The sequence below is a fragment of the Pongo pygmaeus genome, chromosome 6 (assembly GCF_028885625.2).
Source record: "Pongo pygmaeus isolate AG05252 chromosome 6, NHGRI_mPonPyg2-v2.0_pri, whole genome shotgun sequence".
NCBI classification, from domain to species: domain Eukaryota; kingdom Metazoa; phylum Chordata; class Mammalia; order Primates; family Hominidae; genus Pongo; species Pongo pygmaeus.
Genome location: NC_072379.2, coordinates 53,373,590 through 53,399,493, shown reverse-complemented (window position 1 = coordinate 53,399,493; position 25,904 = coordinate 53,373,590). Strand labels below are relative to the sequence as shown.

At 42.0% G+C, this 25,904-nt stretch overlaps 1 protein-coding gene and 1 long non-coding RNA gene across 2 annotated transcripts; one reads left to right on the top strand and one right to left on the bottom strand.

The window, feature by feature from the left end:
- Positions 1 to 886: 886 nt before the first annotated feature.
- Positions 887 to 15,166, bottom strand: LOC129040930 (retinitis pigmentosa 9 protein). The gene is made up of 6 exons (XM_054495872.2): positions 14,916 to 15,166; positions 6,610 to 6,640; positions 5,388 to 5,517; positions 3,351 to 3,442; positions 2,581 to 2,642; positions 887 to 1,521 (listed from the first exon to the last, which is right to left on the bottom strand). Exons 1-6 carry the CDS (start codon positions 15,065 to 15,067, stop codon positions 1,323 to 1,325), a joined length of 666 nt encoding a protein of 221 aa, XP_054351847.1. The 5' UTR covers positions 15,068 to 15,166; the 3' UTR covers positions 887 to 1,322.
- On the top strand, positions 1,518 to 11,569 carry LOC134739846 (uncharacterized). Its single transcript, XR_010126891.1, has 2 exons — positions 1,518 to 2,057; positions 8,713 to 11,569. It is a non-coding gene; the product is annotated as an uncharacterized LOC134739846 (long non-coding RNA).
- Positions 15,167 to 25,904: the final 10,738 nt, after the last annotated feature.

The window sequence follows — 25,904 nt, the reverse complement described above, 5'->3', positions numbered from 1 at the left end:
GCTACAAGAGCATGTGTGGGCTGTGGTCAGGCAACAGGAAGAGGAAGAAAGGGAGATTTTGGGATGTGGGTACCTGACCCAGTATGGAAATCCCTGTATATTCTTAAACTTTTTCTGAGTTACTCTGTGAAAATTGTGGGACTTTGGCAGTAGAAAGCAAGTGAATTAGAATGCAGCCATACAAGGTTTTTCATTGTTTTAAGAACTCCCTAGCCCCCAAATCAACAAATCATGTTGGGTAAATATAAATGCACACTTCTGATATGGCAGTAAAGCCAAATATACTTGATATATAAAAACAGTGGGCCCACCCTATCAGCAGGTTCTACATTCGTGAATTCATCAAACTAGATAGAAAATATTCAAAAAAATAAATGGATGGTTCTGTCTCTATGGAACATGTGCAGACTCTCTTGCCCTTATTCCCTAAACAATACATTATAACAACTATTTACATTGTATTAGGTGTTATAAGTGATCTACAGATGAATTAAAGTATATGGGAAGATGTGTGTAGGTAACGGGCAAATAGCACGCCATTTAATATAAGGGACTTGGGCATCCACGGATTTTGGTATCTGTGAGGGATTGAGGGAGTTGGTCCTGGATCCAACCCCCTCAGATACTGACCACCGTAAGGTTCATACTTCTAAGTTTAAAAAGTAACTATGTGTGAGTGAATGTGGATAGCATTTGCTAAGAAAAGCCCTGTACTTGCTTGTGATACATAAAATATTCACAAGAAACTAGTACCACTGGTAGACATTGGGGAAGGTAACTGGATTGGAAAGGAAGTAGAGTTTTCATGATTAAATCTTATGTACCTTTTAAATTTGTATTATGTATTATTTGTACTTATGTATCATTCATAAATAAATACATTCCATTTAAAAAATAAATAATGAGCTTTTATTATCCTCAACAACAGAGAAGACTCCAGCCTGATGTCTATGGGACCTGAGTCCACACTCGGAGGGCACAAGCTGTGGGAGGGCCTGGAAGACACGCCTCAGAGATTCTCCCAGTCCTGCCACCCTGTGGGAGACACTTCAAAGGAATCGTAAACTCATGTGACCAGCAGGGAGGACAACACTGAAGAAACTTTCCTGCCTAAAATCAGCTGCCGTCCAGAGCTAGCACCTGGAAGGAGACACTCCCTCTCCTGGGGTCACATTTTCACTGGAAGGCGGGTGGGAGCTCACTGCTGTGACCCACATATCCTCCTCTCTCAGCGTCTCTGCCCTGCTACTTTCTCTGACTGCATCTTCCTCTGTTCCTTGGTCAGTGTTTGAGAAGAGAATGTTGAACAAGTCACATCCTTGTCACTCTGAGTCAGAACTCTCATTTGACTTGGAAGATTTGTGCTTCCGTTTTTTCTTCTTTTTCTTTTCTTTCTTCCTTTTCTTATGCTTTTCTTTCTTCTTCTTTTTCTTGTGTTTCTCTTTACCTTCAGAGGAACTGGAGCTGCTCCCATCTTCATCTGAGGTAGAATCCTCCAGTAACTGTTTTAACTGCTGTATCCTAAACATTCAAAATTGATCAAAGAACAGTGAGTTTTAGCTTTAATTTATAAACTTCTTAGATAAATACGTCATTCAAAAGCAGTATAAGAGGATGATGAATAACCATGTCACAAAGACAGTATTTTTATTTTTACCTGTTTTCTCATTCTTCTCCACCTGAATGCCTACTTTACGTGACTGTAACCAGTGTACAAGCCACTTTGTATTCTTTTTATTGTCCTAGACATTTCTGCATGTTTCCACAGTCCTTACAATTGTAATTTCTAACAGACGCATACTTTACTAAACCATTCCCCTACTGCTCAATTTCTTAATCTACATCTTTAATAGTTATAATGCCACCAATTTGAAAAAACAAACCCTCCAATTTTTTCCACCTCTCTCTAATCATGTCTTTTTTTTTTTTTAGAGACAGGGCCTTCCTCTGTCACCTAGGCTGGAGTGCAGTGGTGCAATCATGGCTTACTGCAGCCTCAACCTACTGAGGTCAAGTAGATCCTCCCACCTCATCCTCCTCAGTGGCTGGAACTACAGGTATGTGCTGCCATACTTGGCTAATTTTTATTTTTATATTTTTTTATAAAGATGGGGTTTTGCCGTATGGCCCAGGCTGGTCTCAAACGCCTGGACTTCAGCAATCCGCTGGCCTCGGCCTCCCAAAGTGTTAGGATTACAGGTATGAGCCACTGAGCCTGGCCTAAGTATAAGTTTTAACAATAGCTCAGATCCCTAAAGACTCTGGAGAAGATAAACTGAATCACATGAAAATATCAATTATACGGTACAAGTAGACAGCACAACATGGGTTGCCAACATCAACTGCAGTGGCCAGAGAACTGGACCAAGCCAATGGTTTTAAGCTAACCCAAGGAGGAGGAGGCTGGCCTGCTCATTCCCCAACACTGGCCTTTTCAGCCATGACTCCTGCACTCCACATATTTTCACAATTGAAGTACCAAGTTTACTGCACCATTCCTCTAACACTAGAGTGGTTTTCTCCAACTTTATATAATTTTAAAGCTTTAAGGGGATATTGTTATCATCAGGACGACCTCACCTTACATCCTTTTCATGTCGTTTATTGTCTCTTATGATGTCATACATGGGATCTTCATGTGCCTTAAGGGTCAGAGAAGGTTAAGGTTTGGTTAGGCTTCTTGGACCACAAGTTAAATACAATGAAATGCCTATGTTATGAAAACCAGTTTATTTTATTTTTTTACTGTTTGATGTAGCTGCATGTTCAACATGTTCTAGGTCACATCACTGAAAACTCATTAAGGCTAAAAAATGGATTTTCCAATTAGAAAAATACAGGAAATGGCTACTCTCAACACACTGTCTTTGGGGTAGCCCTGCTCTGCAGGAGCAGTCACAGAGCTATAACACTGCCACCTCAAAAACAAAAGAAAAATACAGGAAATAACTGTCATCTAAAGAAAAAATATACGGACACTTTAATCTTACAATCTGCTCTTTAAAGACTGGGAAATTAAATCCCTGATTTTAGTCATGAAACATGACTTTTTTACACAGTAAATTTTAAAAAGTGGGGTTGAATAGATAACAATGTCTGTTTGAGAAAAAAAACATCACTGTTCCAAGTTACAAGCAAAGACCACTTTAATAAGAATTCCTTTTTTTGTTAAAGAGCTAATTTGTCATACAAATGTAATTTAGTAAGCATGTAGTTAACAGCACACACTTTGGTCAAAGGGCTTCTGGGAATGTATTTTATGTGAACATTCAGTTCACTGGTGACTTTCTACTTCACTGATTTTCACTATCTCTGATAAATGTAAATTGACACTCTGGGACTTTACTTACCACTCTGAACTGCTCTAACTTTTGGTTGCCTTTGATAAAGAAAGGGCATTCTTTGTCACCCGTTCGGTGACCATACCGTTTGCAACGCCAACCTAAAAACAAAAAGAGAAATATTTCTGTAAGATAACACAGTTTCACCTACTCAAGATAAAGAATCAGCAGAATATATTCAAGTTCTTCGTCATTAAACTCTAATTCTAAAACAAAATATAATTATGGACAAGCCATGTAAGATCCCAGAAACAGAGGTAAACTAATTGCTTCCCCAAGCATCCTTTAGTCTTATACCTTTAGGAATAATATTCTATCACCAAGTATTTATGAAGCAATCCAATGGAAAATTACTTCAAAAGGTGATTTTTTTTTTTTGAGATGGAGTCCTGCTCTGTCGCTCAGGCTGGAGTGCAGTGGCGTGATCTCAGCTCACTGCAACCTCTGCCTCCTGAGTTCAAGATATTCTTCTGTCTCAGCCTCCTGAGTAGCTGGGATTACAGGTGCGTACCACCACACTCGGCTAATTTTTGTATTTTTAGTAGAGACGGGGTTTTGCCATATTGCCCAGGCTGGTCTTGAACTCCTGACCTCAGGTGATCCGCCTGCATCAGCCTCCCAAAGTGCTGGGATTACAGGCGTGAGCCACCATGCCCGGCCCAAAAGGTAAATTTTTTTTAAAGTGTGTTTCAGTATATTTTTCAGAGTAAATGTTTTCATAAAGTATCTCTGCTTCTCATTTACTATTTTAGACACTATAAAAGCTTCTTTCTCAGGTTGAGTGTGTTCAAAACTCTCACTTTTAAGTAAATAAAATCACAAGTTCTCTTAGAATATTAATGTTGGCTGGGCATAGTGGCTCCTACCTGTAATCCTAGCACTTTGGGAGGCAGAGGCAGGTAGATCGCTTGAGGCCAGGAGTTCGAGACTAGCTTAGGCAACATGGTGAAACCCTATCTCTACAAAAATACAAAAAAATTAGCTAAGCCTGGTGGCACACGCCTGTAGTCCCAGCTATCTCAGAGGGTGATGTGAGATCACCTGATTCTGGGAGGCTGAGGCTGCAGTAAGTTGTGATCACACCACTGTACTCCAGCCCGGGTGACAGAGTGAGACCCTGTTTCCCTGACCCTGGTAGAAGGTTGCTTAATGTGTGGAAAAGGTAAAACAGAGGGTCTCTGGCCAGGGAGACCAGGGAGACATCAGGTAGGTCTGAAGGAAGCTGCTGCAATAGCCACAAAGGGTCACACGAATGAATGAAAAGCAGATGGACACATTTCCAGACTCCCTCCACTCGGCTCCCAGAACACTCATAGCATGGCTTTCCCTCCACGTGGGAGCCTTCTCTGGGAAAATATAACCCACCCAAAGAAGAAAAACTGATAGATACTGAACTCTGAGGCACGTTGTCTTTGCTCTTAACAAATGATCAAGGCAATAAAGCATTCCCATCAAAATTCTCAAGGAAACTGATTTTTTAAATTAGAATTCAATATCCTGGTAAAGTTAAAAATCTGTCAAAGACAATTCCAGAAAAGTAAAGGTCTTGACATTTTTATCTCCTATAAACCCATTTTGAAGGTAACTGCCATAGGATTTGTTATACCATAAGGAGAGAATATGATAATAAACAAGACTCAAGACATAGGAAAATGGGTGATCCAATACAGGAGAGAGGCTAAGGGGACCTGCAGAAAGATGGTGTCTTAGTCAGCTCAGGCTGACATAACAAAATGCCGTATTCTGGGTGGCCTAAACAACAGAAACTGGTTTTCTCATTAATTCTGTAGGTTGGAAATCTGAGATCAGGGTCCCAGCAAGGTGGGTTTGTGGTGAGAGCTTTCTTCCTGGCTTAAGATGACAGCCCTCTTTCTTCTTCACATGGCATGGGGGTGAGAGGTGGGGTGGATGCTTCCTTATCTAGGAGATGGAGAACATGCCTTGGCTATAAGAGGGCTGTGATAACAAGTTAAATAAAGAAGTAAACACTCTTTGTAAATTGTGGCATATAAGTTGCATGGATTAGGGAAACTCTCCCACACTCACACTGCATAACTTTGACTTCTTTCCCCAGTGGCATCCAAAGTCCTTTAGTTGGTGCATGAGCCAGAAATTCCCTGGCGTGTTCATTGCCTGGTACATCTGGTATGCAATCTTCTGGCTTAGTCTCATCTTCCTAAAAAAGGGAACAGGTATAAACAGCATGGCAAGAGCGCTGGGATTCTCTCCTGCTCCCCTTGGAGCCACCTTGCCTGGCTTTTTCCTGGGCTTCCGGTGCCAACATCATCTTAGTTACCCCTCAAAACTAGAAAAAAAGACAAGTTACACCTGATTGAAAAAACAGGAAACAAATGTACCAGAAGAACTATACCAAAAGCAATGTAGCTGTTCTTAGAGAAAAGTTATGGTGAAGCAGAAAAGTCTGTCCTTATATAGCAATGACTGGTGAGCTCCAAATTAGATTCTAAGATTAAAAAAAAAAAGTTTCACTACCTCAAAATGTAGAATTAAAGTAAACCAGGCTTCCTGGAATAATAGAAATGGCCTGTTATGCTAGAATAGTTTATTATACCCTGAAGGCCCTGTTATGTTTTACAGTCACATGCATGCTGTATCTCTGATGTGCATTTTTACCACTCAATAACTGCATTTATAATTAATGTGTTTTTAAACTTTTGGATTTTTTTTAAGTTTCTATAAATATTAAATTTACAAGAGACTAATGTTTTTAAAGAATATTTCTTCGCTGAGAGTTATGAAACAGCAAGTTTTCTTGGCCGTGGCCTGCCACTCTAAGTCTCCCTTGTGCACAGACACCCTGGCACCTTGGGCAGGGAGCTGCAGGAGGGATGCCTGCACCGGGGAGCGGGACTGGATAGCTGTCAGATCTCCTCAGAGTTTACTGCTCTCTGAGCTGCTGAGCTCAAGAAACCAGCACAGGATGGACCGAGGGGCTGAGCCGGGTGAGGCCGACAAAGGAAAAGAGCTTAGAGATGCCATCCCCAGCAAGAGAGAAGAGGGGCATGGCCAAGGAATCCACGTGGGCCTGCACTGGTTCTTCGGGAAAGGGAAACATGGCTGATGAAATTTCCGCAAAGGCAGAGGCTTGTGACAAAACTAAAAATTTTGACCCCTCAGTCATCTGCAGGAAAAGAAACAGGCTTTTGGTAAAAGGAGATTTAACATCATGCAACCATTTTTCGTAACAAGTTACTGAGTCTACAAGTATGTCTAGTGGAATAACCAAGAGTACAAACTTCACACTAACCTTGATAAGCCCAGGAGGAGGTTTTTCATAACTGGAAGACAAAAAACAAAACCTTATCAACCATGTTAATGTAAACATAACACATCAAGTTACTGCAAAAAAGGGGCTGTAGGATTTTTAATCAGAGATTTTAGCAACAGTAAGCTTTTATCACTGGTTTGCAGACGAGCAATCACCTGAGAACAGCAGAACGCTTCTCCTCCCTGTGCTGAGCGGCACCTGCCATCTGAGACTGGCCAGGCCTTATTTCCATCCAGGGACTGAACCCAGAGGAGACCCAGAATGCTGAGCATGCAAGTCTCCAGATGGGACAGGCAGCAAGATGGGAAGGAAATTCTGAAGGCGAGGTGTTTGTGCACTCAAAGAACAACTCTCAGGCTCCTAAAGCAATTTGTACCTCCTCCCAAAAGAGTAATATGCAAATATTTTTAGCTCAGGTCTGTCCCTTGACCCTTTAAACCTTTAGGGAAGTACTTTTTTTTTTTTTTTTTTTTTGAGACAGGGTCTTGTCATGTTGCCAGGCCGGTCTCAAACCCCTGGCCTCAAGCAATCCTCCCACCTCAGCCTCCTGAGTAGCTGGGACTACAGTTGTGTACCATGGCACCATGATACCTGGCTCTCTCATTTTAATACTTCAGAATGGCTGCAACATATAGAAACACTTAATGATTTAATGTTTTCTTCATTTGGACTCTTGTCTTATGCACAGTTTAAGGGACCCTTTAGAAGACAATGAATATTGGAAAAGGGAGTCAAGAATAGATTAAGGGAAGAGTGAAAAAATTTTCATTCGGCCAGGCGTGGTGGCTTGCGACTGTAATCCCAGCACTTTGGGAGGCCGAGGCGGGCAGATCACTTGAGGTCAGGAGCTCCAGACTAGCTTGGCCAACATGATGAAACCCTGTCTCTACTAAAAATACAAAAATTAGCTGGGCGTGGTGGCGGGTGCCTGTAATCCCAGCTACTCGGGAGGCTGTGGCAGAAGAACTGCTTGAACCTGGGAGGCAGAAGTTGCAGTGAGCTGAGATCACGCCATTGCACTCCAGCCTGGGAGACAGACATTATACAAAAAATATATGGCCAATCAAACTGAGATCCAAATTCTCAAAAAAAAAGTAACTGTTCTTGCCAAGATGAAAATGAGTGTGATGCAATTGCACATTTGGAAATATAATATTATCAGCAATGGCATTCCCAAAGTCCATTTTACAAGTGGTTTTACAAGTTTAAAGAAGGGTGGTTCATATTGTTTCCTGGGGCTGAACAATTCATTAATGTAGTATACTAAAAAATATAACTACTAAATACAGATTAGAAAACTGAAGTGTGTTCATGTGCAGTTTAGGTTCTACAGTGTGACAGTTAAGAGGTACGCATTTATCTTTGCAGTCACTGTCACCCAAGCTGGAGTGCAGTGGCATGATCACAGCTCGCTGCAGCCTTGAGCTCCTGGGTTCAAGCAATCCTCCTGTCTTGGCCTCCCAAAGTACTGGGATTGTATACATGAGCCACTGTGTCCAGCTGCAGTTAATTCTTAAGATAAAAAAAAAGTTGATTGAGGTGCATTATTTTGTGCCATCTGAAAAGCCTTACTTAGTCATTCAGACTGTACTAACTTGCTCTGAGTAGGAAGAAAACTACAGTTATGTCTGAGGGGAGACACGCTGTCTTCTCAAGTGTGTACAGAGTAAGAAATCTTTTGTTAAGTGTTTCAAATTACTCTTTCTGTTGACTGTTGAGATGGATTTTCTTTGAGAAGAGTCCCTAACACAAGTGTACTCCATTCCACACAATTGTTCCTGCAGCTGCATCCAAGGGGCTGCGTGGCAGAGGTGAAACTGCCACATACACCCAGAAGGTCCACTCTGTTATGCCTGGCAGCCCAGGAGCTATTGAGTGACAGAGTGTTGGAGCAGGTGGAAGCCTCGGATGCCCTCAGGGGCCTGGCAGGCAGGGTCACCGAGGGAAAACTGTGGTGGAGACTCAGGAGACTCCCTCACATCAGGGATGAAAAGATTTGAATTCAATTTATAAAAGAGCACTGTGGGGCTTCCCATTTAACATGGCCAACTGACCAACATGCTTATCTATCTCCTTCCCCAGATGCTTTAAAAATGACAGTGAAAAAATAAAAAGGCCATAAAGATATCCCAAAAGGAGGCAACATCAGAGGAAGTTTTCAACAAATTTGGGAAAGTGGAAATGGCAATGGACTTCCTGGGGTGGAGGAAGTAACAGTTTTCAGAAGATGAGGCTTCCTTCCTAAGGCTTCCTTCCTACAGCCAGGAGGCTGCCTGCTCAACACTTGAAGGAGGCTGCAGGGTTAGCCTCTCCAACTCAGCAACACTGGCAGCCAGGCAAAGATCCCTGGCCCCCAGGCAGAGGACTCAAGACCCTTTTCTAGAGGAACTTAGGAGCCCCAGAAAAAAATCTCCAACTACGGACATTTGGAAGTCTCTTGATAAAAAGGGTACCCTGCAGCATGAGCGCCCTATTATGAAGCTATCTGATCAACAAACAACACCTTCTCTCTTTTTTCTCTCCCACACACAGCTGCCCTTGACAAGAGCTGTATAGCGCCTACTCTTAAATGAGTTGATGCCAGAGCAGCGGCTCATGCCTGTAATCCCAGCACTTTGGGAGGCTGAAGAGAGAGGACTCCTTGAAGCCAGGAGTTCGCGACCAGCCTGGGCAACATAGTAAGATTCCATCTCTTAAAAAAAGTGTAAAAAAACTAGCTAGGTATCATGGTGTGCACCTGCAGTCCCAGCTACTCTGTAGGCTGATTCAGGGGGGATCACTTGAGCCCAGGAAGTCGAGGCTGTAGTGAGTTATGATCGTGCCACTGTGCTCCAGCCTGGGTGACAGAATGAGAGCTTGTCTCTAAAAAACACAAAACAAAACAAAATATGGTTGAGATTCAAGAATACCCAGATATTAGAGAAAGAAAAAAAATTACTAAATGGAAGACAGCAATCAAAAGAAAAGGCAAACAAGAAATAGAGGCAATGTAGGGAACAAAAGACAACAAAAAAGAAAAACGAGTAAGTATCCTCATAGATGAGTGAAGATATTTCACTTATGAAACAAGAACAGGATAATATAAAAAACAATTTGCAGAATTAGAAAAAGCTTTTTGATTTAGAAATATAACAATTAAATATGTTTAGTAGAGAAAAAGATACATCTACAAAGCACAATGAAAATACAAAGAGACAGAAGAGATAGAGCAACAGAAAATCAACAGAAGGAAAAAACAAAATTGGGGAGAGGAAGTAAGACATAAATTTATGTATGTAGTTAATGCATTTATGACATGTCAAGAAAAAAAGAGTCAACTGCACAAACTGGGGAACAACACACTGGGGCCCACTTGAGGGTGGAGGGTAGGCGGAGGGTTAGCATCAGAAAAAATAACTCTTGGGTACTAGGCTTAGTACCTGGGTGATGAAATAATCTGTACAACAAATCCCCATGACATGAGTTTACCTGTATAACAAACCTACACAGGTACCCCTGAACCTAAAATAAAAGTTAAAAAAAAAAAGTCAATTGGAAAAGACTAACATTATCATGAAACTTCAGGATGGCAGCGATAAAGAATAGTTTCTTAACGTTTAAGGGTGAGGTGAACTTGAACAGGTAACTTATAAAAGAAAGGGAGTCAGAATGGCATCAAACTCCTTAGCAGTTTTGGAAGCTAGAAGATAGTGATGTACTATCGTCAAAACTGAGTGAAAATTGTTGTTACTATTTTCCTCCTGCCTCAGCCTCCGGAGTAGCTGGGACTACAGGTCCATATCATTGTGCCTGGCTAATTTTTAAATTTTCTGTAGAGACAGGGTCTCACATTGTTGCCCAGGCTGGTCTTGAACTCTTGGCTTCAAATGATCCTCCTGCCTTGGCCTCCCAAAGTGTCGGGATTACAGGTGTAAGCCACCATGCCCAGCCCAAAAATGATTTTTGACCTATAATTTTATACCTAGTCAAATTATGTACCAAGTTTTAGGATAGAATAAAGACACCTTCAGATATGCAAGGTGTCAAAAACTTTACCTCCAATGCACTCTTTCATAGGAAGTTGCAGAATTGGCTTTGGTAAAATGTGAGAGTAAACATATAAAGAGGAAGACATGGAATCCAGGAATGAGATGCAAGATAGGAGAATGGGGAAGGATGCCCTAGGACCACTGCTGGACCAGGTCTACAAAGTAACCAGTGTACTGAAGGACAACAGAATGAAGAGTCTAGGTAAAAAATGAACTGATTAATTACCTGATATGTAGTTATGTGTGGAAAAAGTACTATTGGGGCTCAGAAAATGATACCCCAAAGTATGGTGCTTTGGCATGCTGAGTACTTTGAACTAAATGAGATTAGAGAAGGCCTCAGAAGAAAGTTGCTGACTTTCTCTTGCCCTCCTGTCTCCTGCCCTGCTTTCTTCCCCAAAGCAGTCAGAGGCCAGAATTCCTCTTTTCCACAAGTGGGCCATAAAAACTAGAACAAGTCTCCCACAAAGCAAGCCAGAAGTCCTACAAATAACTTTAATTGTTTTTTTAAAAAAGATACAATCTCAGTGGAACTTTTAAAAAAATATTTAAAATAATAATAATAAACTCCTACAAATATTACCCTAACATTTCCTTGCCTTTCTGTGTCAGAGCTGGCCATAAAAAAATTAGCTGACCTACTTTGTTTGATAGATCAGGACCCCTTGTTCCAGAAAGGATCCTGCCCCATACCTGGGAGGAAGTAATTGTACACAGAGAGGCCTGAAAAATCTGAATAGACAGAACTTGCTGGATTTCCCCTATTATCACTGTATTATACCCTTTTTTGTCCAATTATATTTCTACACTGCTATACATTCTTCATCCAAACTAAGCATAAAAATAGTTTCCTCTGGGTCTCTGGGTCTTCCTTTCTCAACGTTCCCATGTCACATAAAACTTTGATTAAATATATTTGTTATGCTTTTTTCTTGTTGACCTATCTTTTGTTATAGGAGTATCTGCTGTGACTCCTATGATAGGTAAGGAAAGATACCTTTTCACCTTTATGGTACTCAGATTTTGGAGACACTGGGGGAAAAAGAGCAGTAGAAAATTAAGCAAGTGAAAAACAAAGGCTCTTATTAACTACTTAAAAGTTAACAATAGTATAGAAAGCAAAATAAATCAGAGTACACTACTTGGCTCAAAAGTGAGTAATAATTCATAGTTATATTGCTGTTTTTTGTTTGTTTGTTTTTGAGACAGGATATCACTCTGTTGCCCAGGCTGGAGTGCAGTGGTGCAACCATGGCTTACTGCAGCCTCAACCTCCCAGGCTCAAGCAGATCTTCCCACTTCAGCCTCCCAAGTAGCTGGAACCACAGGCATGTACCACCATGCCTGGTTCATTTCTTTTTTCCTTCTTTCTTGCAGAGATAAGATCTATAAATGCTGCCCAGGCTGGTCTAGAACTTCTGGCCTCAAGCGATCTTCCCACCTCTACCTCCCAAAATGCTGGGATTACAGGCGTGAGCCACAGAGCCCAGCCTAGTTATAATAATGTTAATACTAAGCATTCGTTTAGCAAAAATTGATATGATGGAACTATACTGGAAGATTGGAAACAAGAAGGGTAGGTAAAGAACTAAATCCTTACTGTGACAAGAAGTTAAGAGGCATGTCTAAGATGTTGAATTGATGTAAACAGTATAAATATACAATTTAGGAATATACAGTTGGCGGGCGCAGTGGCTCATGCCTATAATCCCAGCACTTTGGGAGGCTGAGGTGGGCAGACCACTAGGTCAAGAGATCGAGACCATCCTGGCCAACATGGTGAAGCCCTATCTCTACTAAAAATATAAAAATTAGCTGGGCATGGTGATGCACACCTGTAGTCCCAGGTACTTGGGAGGCAGAGGCAGGAGAATCGCTTGAACCCAGGAAGTGGAGGTTGCAGTGAGCCAAGATTGCGCCACTGCACTCCAGCCTGGGTGACAGAGTGAGACTCCATCTCAATAAATAAATAAATAAATTAATTAAATATACAGTTAAATCCCAGAAGTAAAACCTAAAAGTTTACACAGAGAAGCCTGGTTTGGGAGGGGGAAGAGGGACACAGGGAATATGAGTGGTTACCGAGGAGTTGGGCAGCCTATTGCTATTTTTTGGTAGCACTTTTAGTACTATTTGAATTTTAAAACTACATATTACTCTGGTATAAATACAATTTAAAGCTCAAACAAGATTCTGAAGTAGCCAAAGCAAATGTCTCAACGGCTCATTCAGTTTTAAATCTCAGAAACTGGAAAAATCCCACCAGTCAATCAGACACCTGGGTTCAGCTCTAGATTTGCTGGTTAACTGGTCAATGTATGCTTGATCACATGACTTAACCACTGTTCCTCCATTTTTTCATCTGTAAAAGTAGGTTATAATCTCTCTCATCTGTGAAAAAGCTCTCTGAGCTACAAATAAGTGGAATTAACCATCCTCTAGCATCCTATAGCTAAATATATTGAGGGCTGGGCAGGGCCAGGCATTCTGGTGCTTATGCTAGGGGAAGATCTTTGAACACCTGACTTCCCTGGGAGACCAAGAGCGCCACATAGTGACTTGAAAGGGCCAGGACTGCCCTGTAACGTGGATGCCCACAATGCAGGGTCTCTATCCTGCAACCCCTGCCCTGCTAAGGCGAAAAGTCGTTCAGAGCGGGGCACACTGGAAAAAGAGCAGGCCAGGTCCCAACATAGGAATTTATCTCACATCAAACCTCCCAGAAGGTTAATTATAAAGGATTTTAACTCTTTGAGGATCTTTTCTTATATGAATTATGTTTTTTTTTAAAGTAGACAAATTAAACTTTACTTGAGCAAAAAACTGTTTTCAAAGAGGGCACCCCCATAACCAGAATAGGTCCAGAGCAACTCTCAGGCTGCCACCTGGTGGGATAACATTTATGGACAGGAAAAGGAAAGTGATGTACAGAAAAGTAAATAAGGTAGAGAAATAGCTGGATTCCATACAGCCTGGCGTTTGCCTTCTTTGAACAGGGTTTCAAAGGCTGACCACCTGTGACGGCCTGAAAATCAGCTGCTGTGATTGTCTGAGACTCAGGTACTTATAACAGTAGGTTACAGTCTGTTTACACATCCACTTAGGTTACAGTTCACTAAGTATAGAGAAACTTTTAGGCTAAACTTAAAATATTCAAGGAGGCAGCTTTAGGCTATACTTAATTTAACACCTACTTAGCACAGGTAACTAGAAGTAGCTAAAACAGAAACGAATTCTTGAATAACTGAGTGAATGCCACAGTTAGAAAAGGTTGTTTTATGCAGCTAATTATAGAATCACGGACAAGAACTGAAAGAGTTGCTGCCTGAACTTTCCACCCGAGGTCTGTGTTAGAATTTAGGAAACGCCACCCTGATAAATGACTGCAAAAGACAAGAGTGCACCATCCCCAAACATGCCACCCTGGCATATTGATGACTTTGAGCTATAAGTAACATAACCAAACAAGACAGGATAACTTACTCAGCTACCCCTCAACTGCCTAAAATAAAGTATGATTGCTTTTTTTCCTTTTGTTCTTATTATTTTTCGACTCGTCTGTTGTAAAGAGAAATTTACACCTATAAAGGAAATTTTCTGTAGTAAATGTATCTGTATCAGGAAGACAGCTGCTTGGCGGCAACTTTTATCGTCTGAGCGCCTCATCGGGATAACAAAGCAACCTTTATTCACCATACATTTCCCCCCTCACCCTTCCATAAGGTCTCCACCACGCCCCAAAAGGCCCACGCCCCTATTCCCTGGCCCTTCTTTCAGTCTCCCACTTTTGTGGCCCTCTAGTGCACGGGTACATAATTAAAAGTTTTTCTCCTGTTAATCTGTCTTATGACAATTTAATTTGTGGCCCAACTTAAGAACTTAGAAGGGTAGAGGGAAGCCATATTTCCTTCCCCTACATTTGAATCTTCTTTACACCACAATCTCCCGGGTCATCCGGACTCTCCTGGAACCCCCTGGAGCTAGGGAAGCGCAGGGCCTCCCAAGTCAGTTTCTGCTTGGTGCCGAGCGGCAGTTGGCTCCCTGAGCGCCCCTCGCTCCCCACCAGGAGGACGGACTTCAAGTCCTTGACCGCGGCGCCCGACATCGGTCGCCCGCACCAGGCTCCTGCCGGGCCCGGTCCCCCTGCCTGCTCGTGGGGGCTCGGAGGACCCCGCCTAGCGCCCACCACGGCGTCCCGCGCCCCGGGCCCCTGATTTCAGAAGACGGGCCGCGCGCGGACGGCAGCTCGGGACTCACAAGGACTCCAGGTGCTTGAGTTGCTGCAGCTGCTGCGCGTCGTGCCGCCGCCGCTTCTGCTCCCGACGTCGCTGCAGCTCCTGCTCCGGCGGCTCACGCGGTCGCCGCGCGCCCGCAGGCGCCGCGTCCTCGCGCCCAGGCCGGGACGACATCTCGGCCCCCGCAGCGCGACTCGGGCAACCCCCGCGGCGCGGCTCCGGCGGCGGCGGCGGCGGCGGCGGCCAAGAGAGCACTTCCTCCGCGCGGTAGTCGCGGGGCTCCGCAGCGCCCCCTCCCGCCGCCGCCCCGCAACTCACCCCAGCGGCCCCGAAGTCTCAGCCTCGGCCGCCTGATCCCCGCCTCGCCGCGCCGGGCCCCAAGTCAGGGCTCCGGGTCTCGGGCCCAGCCGCCAGGCAGGCTGCTGCGGGTGGGTGGGGAGCGCCGCCTAGCTGGAGCCGAAGCGGGGCGGGGCGCTGGTTGGGAGCCTGGGTGAGCTTCCTGGAGACTGGAGGTTCCCGCCCGGCCACACCCACCTCAGGTATACTAGCAACAGTCACACAGGGATGAGCAGATGAACTGTATTCATAAAAAAATGTTCAAATTAGCCAGGCGTGGTGGCGGGCGCCTGTAGTCCCAGCTACTTGAGTGGCTGAGGCAGGAGAATTGCTTGAACCCAGGAGGCAGAGGTTGCAGTGAGCCGAGACCGTGCCCCTGCACTCCAGTCTGGGCGAAAAAGCGAGATTGTCTCTCAGAAGAAAAAAATGTTCAAAAAGTGAAATATATAAACATATAATTATGTTCGGTAATTGTGTGCACCCAGCTTTATAACTGCGGTCTGAAATACCATGAGAGACAACCTAAGTCTTTTGACAGAATGGGTCACCATGACATCACCACTGTGCCAGTCACCCAGAGCCAAGATCTTGAGAAAGTTCATCTTTCACAAATGCAGATGTACAGAAAAGACACTTATTTATTTATCGAGGAAATTTCTACATTTTTACATATATGTAGAATGCTTACATACACAGTCGCCATTGTAATAATGAGCTTTGATTGAGTCATATTTGCAAAAAATGCATAAAACAAATTTGAACTCTCTAAAAGTATACAGTTGATGCCTCCAGTATTAGAAATGATGTTAAGATGTAATACATAGCATAGTGAATTGTAAAACATAATGCTGACAATTTAAAATAATGAAAAAGCTAAAAGAGAAAATAGAAAAACAAAAGCAAACTAAAAAGAAAATTCAACATAGAAAAAGTGTATTGCAGGGATAGATTATGGGCAATTGCATGGCGATTGTCCACATGAACTGCCCAACTTTTATGATGATTAACATATTTTGAAGTCTTGCATCATGATGAATAGCTTTTTTTTTTCTTTTAGGACATGGCTCTCCTCAATAATACAGTCTCATTAATTTTCTATGTGATACTGCTCTTTCCAAAATTCTTTTTAACTTTAAAAAAATTTTTATTTTGTAGAGATGGGGTCTCACTATGCTGCCTAGGCTGGTCTTGAACTCCTGGCCTCAAGCAATCCTCCTGCCATAGCCTCCCAAAACACTAGGATTACAGGTGGGAATCACTGCGCCTGACTGTGAAATTATTTTGTGATTTGATATTCCCTGACTTCTCTTTGTGCTCTCTTTCTGTTGTACCCTCCTGTCCATGAACCCCTTTGTTTTTCATTTTATTCTTCTTCCCCCTCCTAAGACACCAGAGATTCATTCTTGAGGCCAGTCAAGCAGCCTTGGTGTTGGCCCACTTGCGGTGGGGCAGCTGCACTTGGTCCTTAGTCTGTGCTACTGGACAGGTTTTAAACCTTTCAGAATGGAGCAACTAAAAAAAGAATAGATTTTCTCCTGCTTGTATTGATCACCCTTCACAATGTAACCTTGACACCATTATTTTGCTGCTAAGGTGTATTTTTACAAGCTCTTATCTTACCAGTGACCTTTCCCCACTGGGAAGATGAGGAGAGGAAAAAAGTAGGAGAAGGGAAAGATCACATTCTAATACATGGCTAGATTAGAGAGTACAATGCAAAATCTTTCTTTTTTTTCCTACCCAAAATACTAGTCTTCAAGGAACTCTCATGGTGAAGTGGACCCTCAGGCATGCATGTCTACGGTCTTCTGCAGCGCAGTAGAAACATGAGAAGCCCTTTGGTCATGCACTATAACAGCTGTTAAAATTACTTCTAGGGCCAGGCATGGTGGCTTGTGCCTGTAGTCCTAGGTATTTGTGGAGCTTAGGTGGGAGGATTGCATGAACCCAGGAGGTGGAGGCTACAGTGAGCCATGATGATGCCACTGCACACCAGCCTGAGTGACAGAGTGAGCCCCTGTCTCAAAAAAAGAAAAATTATTTCTATCCATCAATAGTTGCTAACCAGTAGGATCGGAGGGAAAATGGCAGACGATGTGCTTTACTTTAGGCTTGCAGGTACGAAAGACTGAGGGAGGAAGGGCAGACACCAAACTTAATTGGTATTCTGGGGCAAATGTTTGGCAACTCAGTTGACATTTCTCCTTCTCTTCCTTGCTACCAGCTTTGATTTTGTTCAGGAATCCTACAGGAAGCTGGTTAGAGAGTGGAGGTCTCTTCATTCCTCTCTAGAGGTGAGGTTTAGGAGGTTGAGAAGTGTCTGTTCCTATCCTTTGCCCACTTTTTGATGGGGTTGTTTGTTTTTCTCTTGTAAATTTGTTGGAGTTCATTGTAGATTCTGGATATTAGCCCTTTGTCAGATGAGTAGGTTGCGAAAATTTTCTCCCATTTTGTAGGTTGCCTGTTCACTCTGATGGTAGTTTCCTTTGCTGTGCAGAAGCTCTTTAGTTTAATTAGATCCCATTTGTCAATTTTGGCTTTTGTTGCCATTGCTTTTGGTGTTTTAGACATGAAGTCCTTGCCCATGCCTGTGTCCTGAATTGGTAATGCCTAGGTTTTCGTCTAGGGTTTTTATGGTTTTAGGTCTAACGTTTAAGTCTTTCATCCATTTTGAATTAATTTTTGTATAAGGTGTAAGGAAGGGATCCAGTTTCAGCTTTCTCCATATGGCTAGCCAGTTTTCCCAGCACCATTTATTAAATAGGGAATCCTTTCCCCGTTGCTTGTTTTTCTCAGGTTTGTCAAAGATCAGATAGTTGTAGATATGCGGCGTTATTTCTGAGGGCTCTGTTCTGTTCCATTGATCTATATCTCTGTTTTGGTACCAGTACCATGCTGTTTTGGTTACTGTAGCCTTGTAGTATAGTTTGAAGTCAGGTAGCGTGATGCCTCCAGCTTTGTTCTTTTGGCTTAGGATTGACTTGATGATGTGGGCTCTTTTTTGGTTCCATATGAACTTTAAAGTAGTTTTTTCCAGTTCTGTGAAGAAAGTCATTGGTAGCTTGATGGGGATGGCATTGAATCTATAAATTACTTTGGGCAGTATGGCCATTTTCACGATATTGATTCTTCCTACCCATGAGCATGGAATGTTCTTCCATTTGTTTGTATCCTCTTTTATTTCATTGAGCAGTGGTTTGTAATTCTCCTTGAAGAGGTCCTTCACGTCCCTTGTAAGTTGGATTCCTAGGTATTTTATTCTCTTTGAAGCAATTGTGAATGGGAGTTCACTCATGATTTGGCTCTCTGTTTGTCTGTTATTGGTGTATAAGAATGCTTGTGATTTTTGTACATTCATTTTGTATCCTGAGACTGCTGAAATTGCTTATCAGCTTAAGTAGATTTTGGGCTGAGACAATGGGGTTTTCTAGATATACAATGATGTCATCTGCAAACAGGGACAATTTGACTTCCTCTTTTCCTAATTGAATACCCTTTATTTCCTTCTCCTGCCTGATTGCCCTGGCCAGAACTTCCAACACTATGTTGAATAGGAGTGGTAAGAGAGGGCATACCTGTCTTGCGCCAGTTTTCAAAGGGAATGCTTCCAGTTTCTGCCCATTCAGTATGATATTGGCTGTGGGTTTGTCATAGATAGCTCTTATTATTTTGAGATACGTCCCATCAATACCTAATTTATTGAGAGTTTTTAGCATGAAGGGTTGTTGAATTTTGTAGAGGCCTTTTCTGCATCTATTGAGATAATCATGTGGTTTTTGTCTTTGGTTCTGTTGATATGCTGGATTACATTTATTGATTTGCGTATATTGAACCAGCCTTGCATCCCAGGGATGAAGCCCACTTGATCATGGTAGATAAGCTTTTTGATGTGCTGCTGGATTTAGTTTGCCAGTATTTTATTGAGGATTTTTGCATCAATGTTCATCAAGGATATTGGTCTAAAATTCTCTTTTTTGGTTGTGTCTCTGCCCGGCTTTGGTATCAGGATGATGCTGGCCTCATAAAATGAGTTAGGGAGGATTCCCTCTTTTTCTATTGATTGGACTAGTTTCAGAAGGAATGGTACCAGTTCCTCCTTGTACCTCTGGTAGAATTTGGCTGTGAATCCATCTGGTCCTGGACTTTTTTTAGTTGGTAAGCTATTGATTATTGCCTCAATTTCAGCTCCTGTTATTGGTCTATTCAGAGATTCAACTTCTTCTTGGTTTAGTCTTGGGCAGGTGTATGTGTCGAGGAATTTATCCATTTCTTCTAGATTTTCTAGTTTATTTGCATAGAGGTGTTTGTAGTATTCTCTGATGGTAGTTTGTATTTCTGTGGGATTGGTGGTGATATCCCCTTTATCATTTTTCATGGCGTCTATTTGATTATTCTCTCTTTTCTTCTTTATTCGTCTTGCTAGCAGTCTATCAATTTTGTTGATCCTTTCAAAAAACCAGCTGCTGGATTCCTTAATTTTTTGAAGGGTTTTTTGTGCCTCTATTTCCTTCAGTTTTGCTCTGATTTTAGTTATTTCTTGCCTTCTGCTAGCTTTTGAATGTGTTTGCTCTTGCTTTTCTAGTTCTTTTAATTGTGACGTTAGGGTGTCAATTTTGGATCTTTTCTGCTTTCTCTTGTGGGCATTTAGTGCTATACATTTCCCTCTACACACTGCTTTGAATGTGTCCCAGAGATTCTGGTATGTTGCGTCTTTGTTCTCGTTGGTTTCCAAGAACATCTTTATTTCTGCCTTCATTTCGTTATGTACCCAGTAGTCATTCAGGAGCAGGTTGTTCAGTTTCCATGTAGTTGAGCGGTTTTTAGTGAGTTTCTTAATCCTGAGTTCTAGTTTGATTGCACTGTGGTCTGAGAGACAGTTTGTTATAATTTCTGATCTTTTACATTTGCTGAGGAGAGCTTTACTTCCAACTATGTGGTTAATTTTGGAATAGGTGTGGTGTGGTGCTGAAAAAAATGTATATTCTGTTGATTTGGGGTGGAGAATTCTGTAGATGTCTATTAGGTCCACTTGGTGCAGAGCTGAGTTCAATTCCTGAGTATCCTTGTTGACTTTCTGTCTCGTTGATCTGTCTAATGTTGACAGTGGGGTGTTAAAGTCTCCCATTATTATTGTGTGGGAGTCTAAATCTCTTTTTAGGTCACTCAGGACTTGCTTTATGAATCTGGGTGCTCTTGTATTGGGTGCATATATATTTAGGATAGTTAGCTTTTCTTGTTGAATTGATCCCTTTATGTAATGGCCTTCTTTGTCTCTTTTGATCTTTGTTGGTTTAAAGTCTGTTTTATCAGAGACTAGGATTGCAACCCCTGCCTTTTTTTGTTTTCCATTTGCTTGGTAGATCTTCCTCCACCCTTTTATTGTAAGCCTATGTGTGTCTCTGCATGTGAGATGGGTTTCCTGAATACAGCACACTGATGGGTCTTGACTCTTTATCCAATTTGCCAGTCTGTGTCTTTTAATTGGAGCATTTAGTCCATTTACATTTAAAGTTAATATTGTTATGTGTGAATTTGATCCTGTCATTATGATGTTAGCTGGTTATTTTGCTCGTTAGTTGATTCAGTTTCTTCCTAGCCTCGATGGTCTTTACAATTTGGCATGATTTTGCAGTGGCTGGTACCGGTTGTTCCTTTCCATGTTTAGTGCTTCCTTCAGGAGCTCTTTTAGGGCAGGCCTGGTGGTGACAAAATCTCTCAGCATTTGCTTGTCTGTAAAGTATTTTATTTCTCCTTCACTTATGAAGCTTAGTTTGGCTGGATATGAAATTCTGGGTTGAAAATTCTTTTCTTTAAGAATGTTGAATATTGGCCCCCACTCTCTTCTGGCTTGTAGAGTTTCTGCCGAGAGATCCGCTGTTAGTCTGATGGGCTTCCCTTTGTGGGTAACCCGACCTTTCTCTCTGGCTGCCCTTAACATTTTTTCCTTCATTTCAACTTTGGTGAATCTGACAATTATGTGTCTTGGAGTTGCTCTTCTCGAGGAGTATCTTTGTGGCGTTCTCTGTATTTCCTGAATCTAAATGTTGGCCTGCCTTGCTAGATTGGGGAAGTTCTCCTGGATAATATCCTGCAGAGTGTTTTCCAACTTGGTTGCATTCTCCCCGTCACTTTCAGGTACACCAATCAGATGTAGATTTGGTCTTTTCACATAGTCCCATATTTCTTGGAGGCTTTGTTCATTTCTTTTTATTCTTTTTTCTCTAAACTTCCCTTCTGGCTTCATTTCATTCATTTCATATTCCGTCACGGATACCCTTTCTTCCAGTTGATCACATCAGCTCCTGAGGCTTCTGCATTCTTCATGTAGTTCTCGAGCCTTGGCTTTCAGTTCCATCAGCTCCTTTAAGCACTTCTCTGTATTGATTATTCTAGTTATACATTCGTCTAAATTTTTTTCAGTTTTCAACTTCTTTGCCTTTGGTTTGAATTTCCTCCTGTAGCTCGGAGTAGTTTGATCGTCTGAAGCCTTCTTCTCTCAACTCGTCAAACTCATTCTCCGTCCAGCTTTGTTCCGTTGCTGGTGAGGAGCTGCGTTCCTTTGGAGGAGGAGAGACGCTCTGCTTTTTAGAGTTTCCAGTTTTTCTGCTCTGTTTTTTTCCCCATCTTTGTGGTTTTATCTACTTTTGGTCTTTGATGATGGTGATGTACAGATGGGTTTTTGGTGTGGATGTCCTTTCTGTTTGTTAGTTTTCCTTCTAACAGACAGGACCCTCAGCTGCAGGTCTGTTGGAGTTTGCTAGAGGTCCACTCCAGACCCTGTTTGCCTGGGTACCAGCAGCGGTGGCTGCAGAACAGCGGATTTTCATGAACCGTGAATGCTGCTGTCTGATCGTTCCTCTGGAAGTTTTGTCTCAGAGGAGTACCCGACCGTGTGAGGTGTCAGTCTGCCCCTACTGGGGGGTGCCTTCCAGTTAGGCTGCTCGGGGGTCAGGGGTCAGGGACCCACTTGAGGAGACAGTCTGCCCATTCTCAGATCTCCAGCTGGGTGTTGGGAGAACCACTGCTCTCTTCAAAGCTGTCAGATAGGGACATTTAAGTCTGCAGAGGTTACTGCTGTCTTTTTGTTTGTCTGTGCCCTGCTGCCAGAGGTCGAGCCTACAGAGGCAGGCAGGCCTCCTTGAGCTGTGGTGGGCTCCACCCACTTCGAGCTTCCTGGCTGCTTTGTTTACCTAAGCGAGCCTGGGCAATGGCGGGCACCCCTCCCCCAGCCTCCCTGCCGCCTTGCAGTTTGATCTTAGACTGCTGTGCTAGCAATCAGCGAGACTCCGTGGGCGTAGGACCCTCTGAGCCAGGTGCAGGATATAATCTCCTGGTGCGCCGTTTTTTAAGCTCGTTGGAAAAGCACAGTATTGGGGTGGGAGTGACCCGATTTTCCAGGTGCCGTCTGTCACCCCTTTCTTTGACTAGGAAAGGGAACTCCCTGACCCTTGCACTTCCTGAGTGAGGCAATGCCTCGCCCTGCTTTGGCTCGCGCATGGTGCGCTGCACCCACTGTCCTGCGCCCACTGTCTGGCACTCCCTAGTGAGATGAACCCGGTACCTCAGATGGAAATGCAGAAATCACCCGTCTTCTGCATCGCTCACGCTGGGAGCTGTAGACCGGAGCTATTCCTATTCGGCCATCTTCAGTTTTCTTTTTTTGGTGTATTTTTGTCTGGTTATCATATCAGGGTACTGGCCTCATAGAATGAGTTTGGAAGTATTTCCTCCTCCTCTATTTTTCAGAATACCTGAGTAGGATTGGTATTATTTCTTCCTTAAATATTTTGTAGAATTCAGCAGTGAAGCCACTGGGTCTTGGGCTTTTCCTTACTGGGAGACTTTTTTATTATAGCTTCAATCTCGTTACTTGTTATTGGTCTGTTTAGGTTTTGGAGTTCTTCATGGTTCAGTCTTGATAGATTGTATGTGTCTAGCAATTTGTCCATTTCTTCTGGGTTTTCCTACTTATTGGCATATATAGTTGCTCACAGTAGACACTAATGATCTTTTTTTTTTGCTTTTAATGAGTGGAGAGTTTAATAGGCAAGAAAGAAGGGAGAAGAAAGAAGCCCCATTAATGATCTTTTGAATTTTTGCAGCATCTGTTGTAGTGTCTTGTTTATCCTCTCTGATTTTATTTATTTGGGTCTACTCTCTTTTTTCTTTTCTTTTTTTTTCTGACACGGTGTCTTGCTCTGTCTCCCAGGTTGAAGTGCAGTGGCGTGATCTCGGCTCACTGCAAGCTCTGCCTCCCAGGTTCATGCCATTCTCCTGCCTCAGCCTCCTGAGTAGCTGGGACTACAGGCGCCTGCCACCATGCCCAGCTAATTTTTTTTTTGTATTTTTAGTAGAGACGGGGTTTCACCATGTTAGCCAGGATGGCTCTCTTTTTTTCTTAATCTGGCTAAAGGATTTTCAATTTCATTTATCTTTTTGAAAAACCAACTTTTCATTTCATTGATTGCGTTGTTTTCTTCATTTCAAAATCATTTATTTCTTCTCTAATCTTTACTATTTCTTTTCTTCTACTAATTTTGGGGGTGGTTTGCTCCTGTTTTTCTAGTTCTTTAAGATGCATCATTAGGTTTTTTATTTGAAGTTTTTCTACTTTTTTGATGTAGGTGCTTTTTATTGTAAACTTCCCTCTTAGTACTGCTTTTGCTGTATCCTATAGGTTTTGGTATGCTGTGTTCCCATTTTCATTTGTTTAAAAAAATTTTTCAGTTTCCTTCTTAATTTCTTCATTGACCCACTGGTCATTCAGGAGCATATTGGTTAATTTGCATGTATTTGTCTAGTTTCCAAAATTCTTCATTATTATTATTATTGTTATTATTATTTTTTTGAGATGGAGTCTTGCTCTGTCGCCCAGGCTGGATGGAGTGCAGTGGCATGAGCTCTGCTCACTGCAAGCTCTGCCTCCTGGGTCCACGCCTTTCTCCTGCCTCAGCCTCCGAGTAGCTGGGACTACAGGCGCCTGCCACCATGCCCGGCTAATTTTTTGTATTTTTAGTAGAGACAGGGTTTCACTGTGTTAACCAGGATGGTCTCGATCTCCTGACCTTGTGATCTGCCCGCCTCGGCCTCCCAAAGTGGTGGGATTACAGGTGTGAGCCACCACGCCTGGCCTCCTCATTACTGATTTCTAGTTTTATTCCGTTAGGTTGACAGAAGATATTTGATACATTTTCAATTTTTTGAAATGTTTTAAGACTTGTTTTGTGGTTTAACATGTGGTCTATGCTTGAAAATAATCCTTATGTTGAGGAGGAGAATGTGTATTCTGGAGCTATTGGATGAAATGTTCTGTAGGTATCTGTTAGGTTCATTTGTCTGTAGTGCAGATTAAATACAATGTTTCTTTGTCGGCTTTCTGTATGGATGATCTGTCTAATGCTAAAAGTGGGGTGTTGATGTCTCCAGCTGTTATTTTTGGGGAATCTACCTCTCTTTTTAGCTCTAATATTTGCTTTATATATCTGGGTGCTCCAGTGTGGGGTGCATATATATTTACAAATTATTATATCCTCTTGTCAAATTTACCCCTGTATCATTATATGATGACCTTCTTTTTCTTTTTTAATAGTTTTTGTTTTGAAATCTATTTTGTCTAATGTAATATACAAAATAGTATAGCTTCTACTGTTTTTTTTTTGGTTTCCATTGGCATGGAATATCTTTTTCCCTATATTAATTTTCAGTCTTTGTGTGCCTTTACAGGTGAAGACTATTTCCTGTAGGCAACAGATCAATGTATCTTGATTTTTTAATCCATTCAGCCACTCTATATCTTTTGATTGGAGAGTTTAGTACATTTACATTTAATGTTACTTTTTTCTATTTCTTTTCCAATATTTGTACAATGTTATGATTGATAAGTGATAAGTTACTGCTGCCATTTTGTCATTTGTTTTCTGGTTGTTTTATGATCTTTTCTTCCATCTTTCTCTCTTTCTTGTATTACTTTTAGTAGGTATCTTTGATCTTTGGGAGTTTGAATATTAAATGCCTTGAAGTAGTCTTCTTTGGATTAAATCTACTTGGTGTTCAATAATCTTCTTGTACTTGATATTGTTATCTTTCTCTAGGTTTGGGAAGTTCTTTGTTATTATCCCTTTAATAAGCTCTCTACCTCTGTCCCTCTGTCTACCTCTTCTTTAAGGCCAATAACTCTTAAATTTGCTCTTTTGAGGCCATTTTCTAGATTCTTTAGGCGTGCTTCATTTTTTTTTCTTTTGTCTCACTGACTGTATTTTCAAATAGCCTGTCTTCAAGCTCACTAATTCTTTCTTCTGCTTGATCAATTCTGCTATAAAAAGACATAAATTATTCTGTATGCCAATTGCATTTTTTCAGCTCCAGAATTTATGCTTAATCTTTTTAAATTATTTCAATCTCTTTGTAACATTTATCTGATAGGATTCTGAATTCCTTCTCTGTTTTCTTGAATTTTTTTGAGTTTCCTCAACACAGCCATTTTGAATTCTCTGTCCAAAAGTTCACATGTCCATTTTTCTCCAGTATAGGTCCCTGGTGCCTTATTTAGTTCTTTTGGTGAGTTCATATTTTCCTGGATGGTGTTGATGCTTGTAGATGTTCTTTAGTGTCTGGGCATTGAAGAATTAGGTATTTCTTATAGTCTTTATAGTCTGGACTTGTTTGTACCCATCTT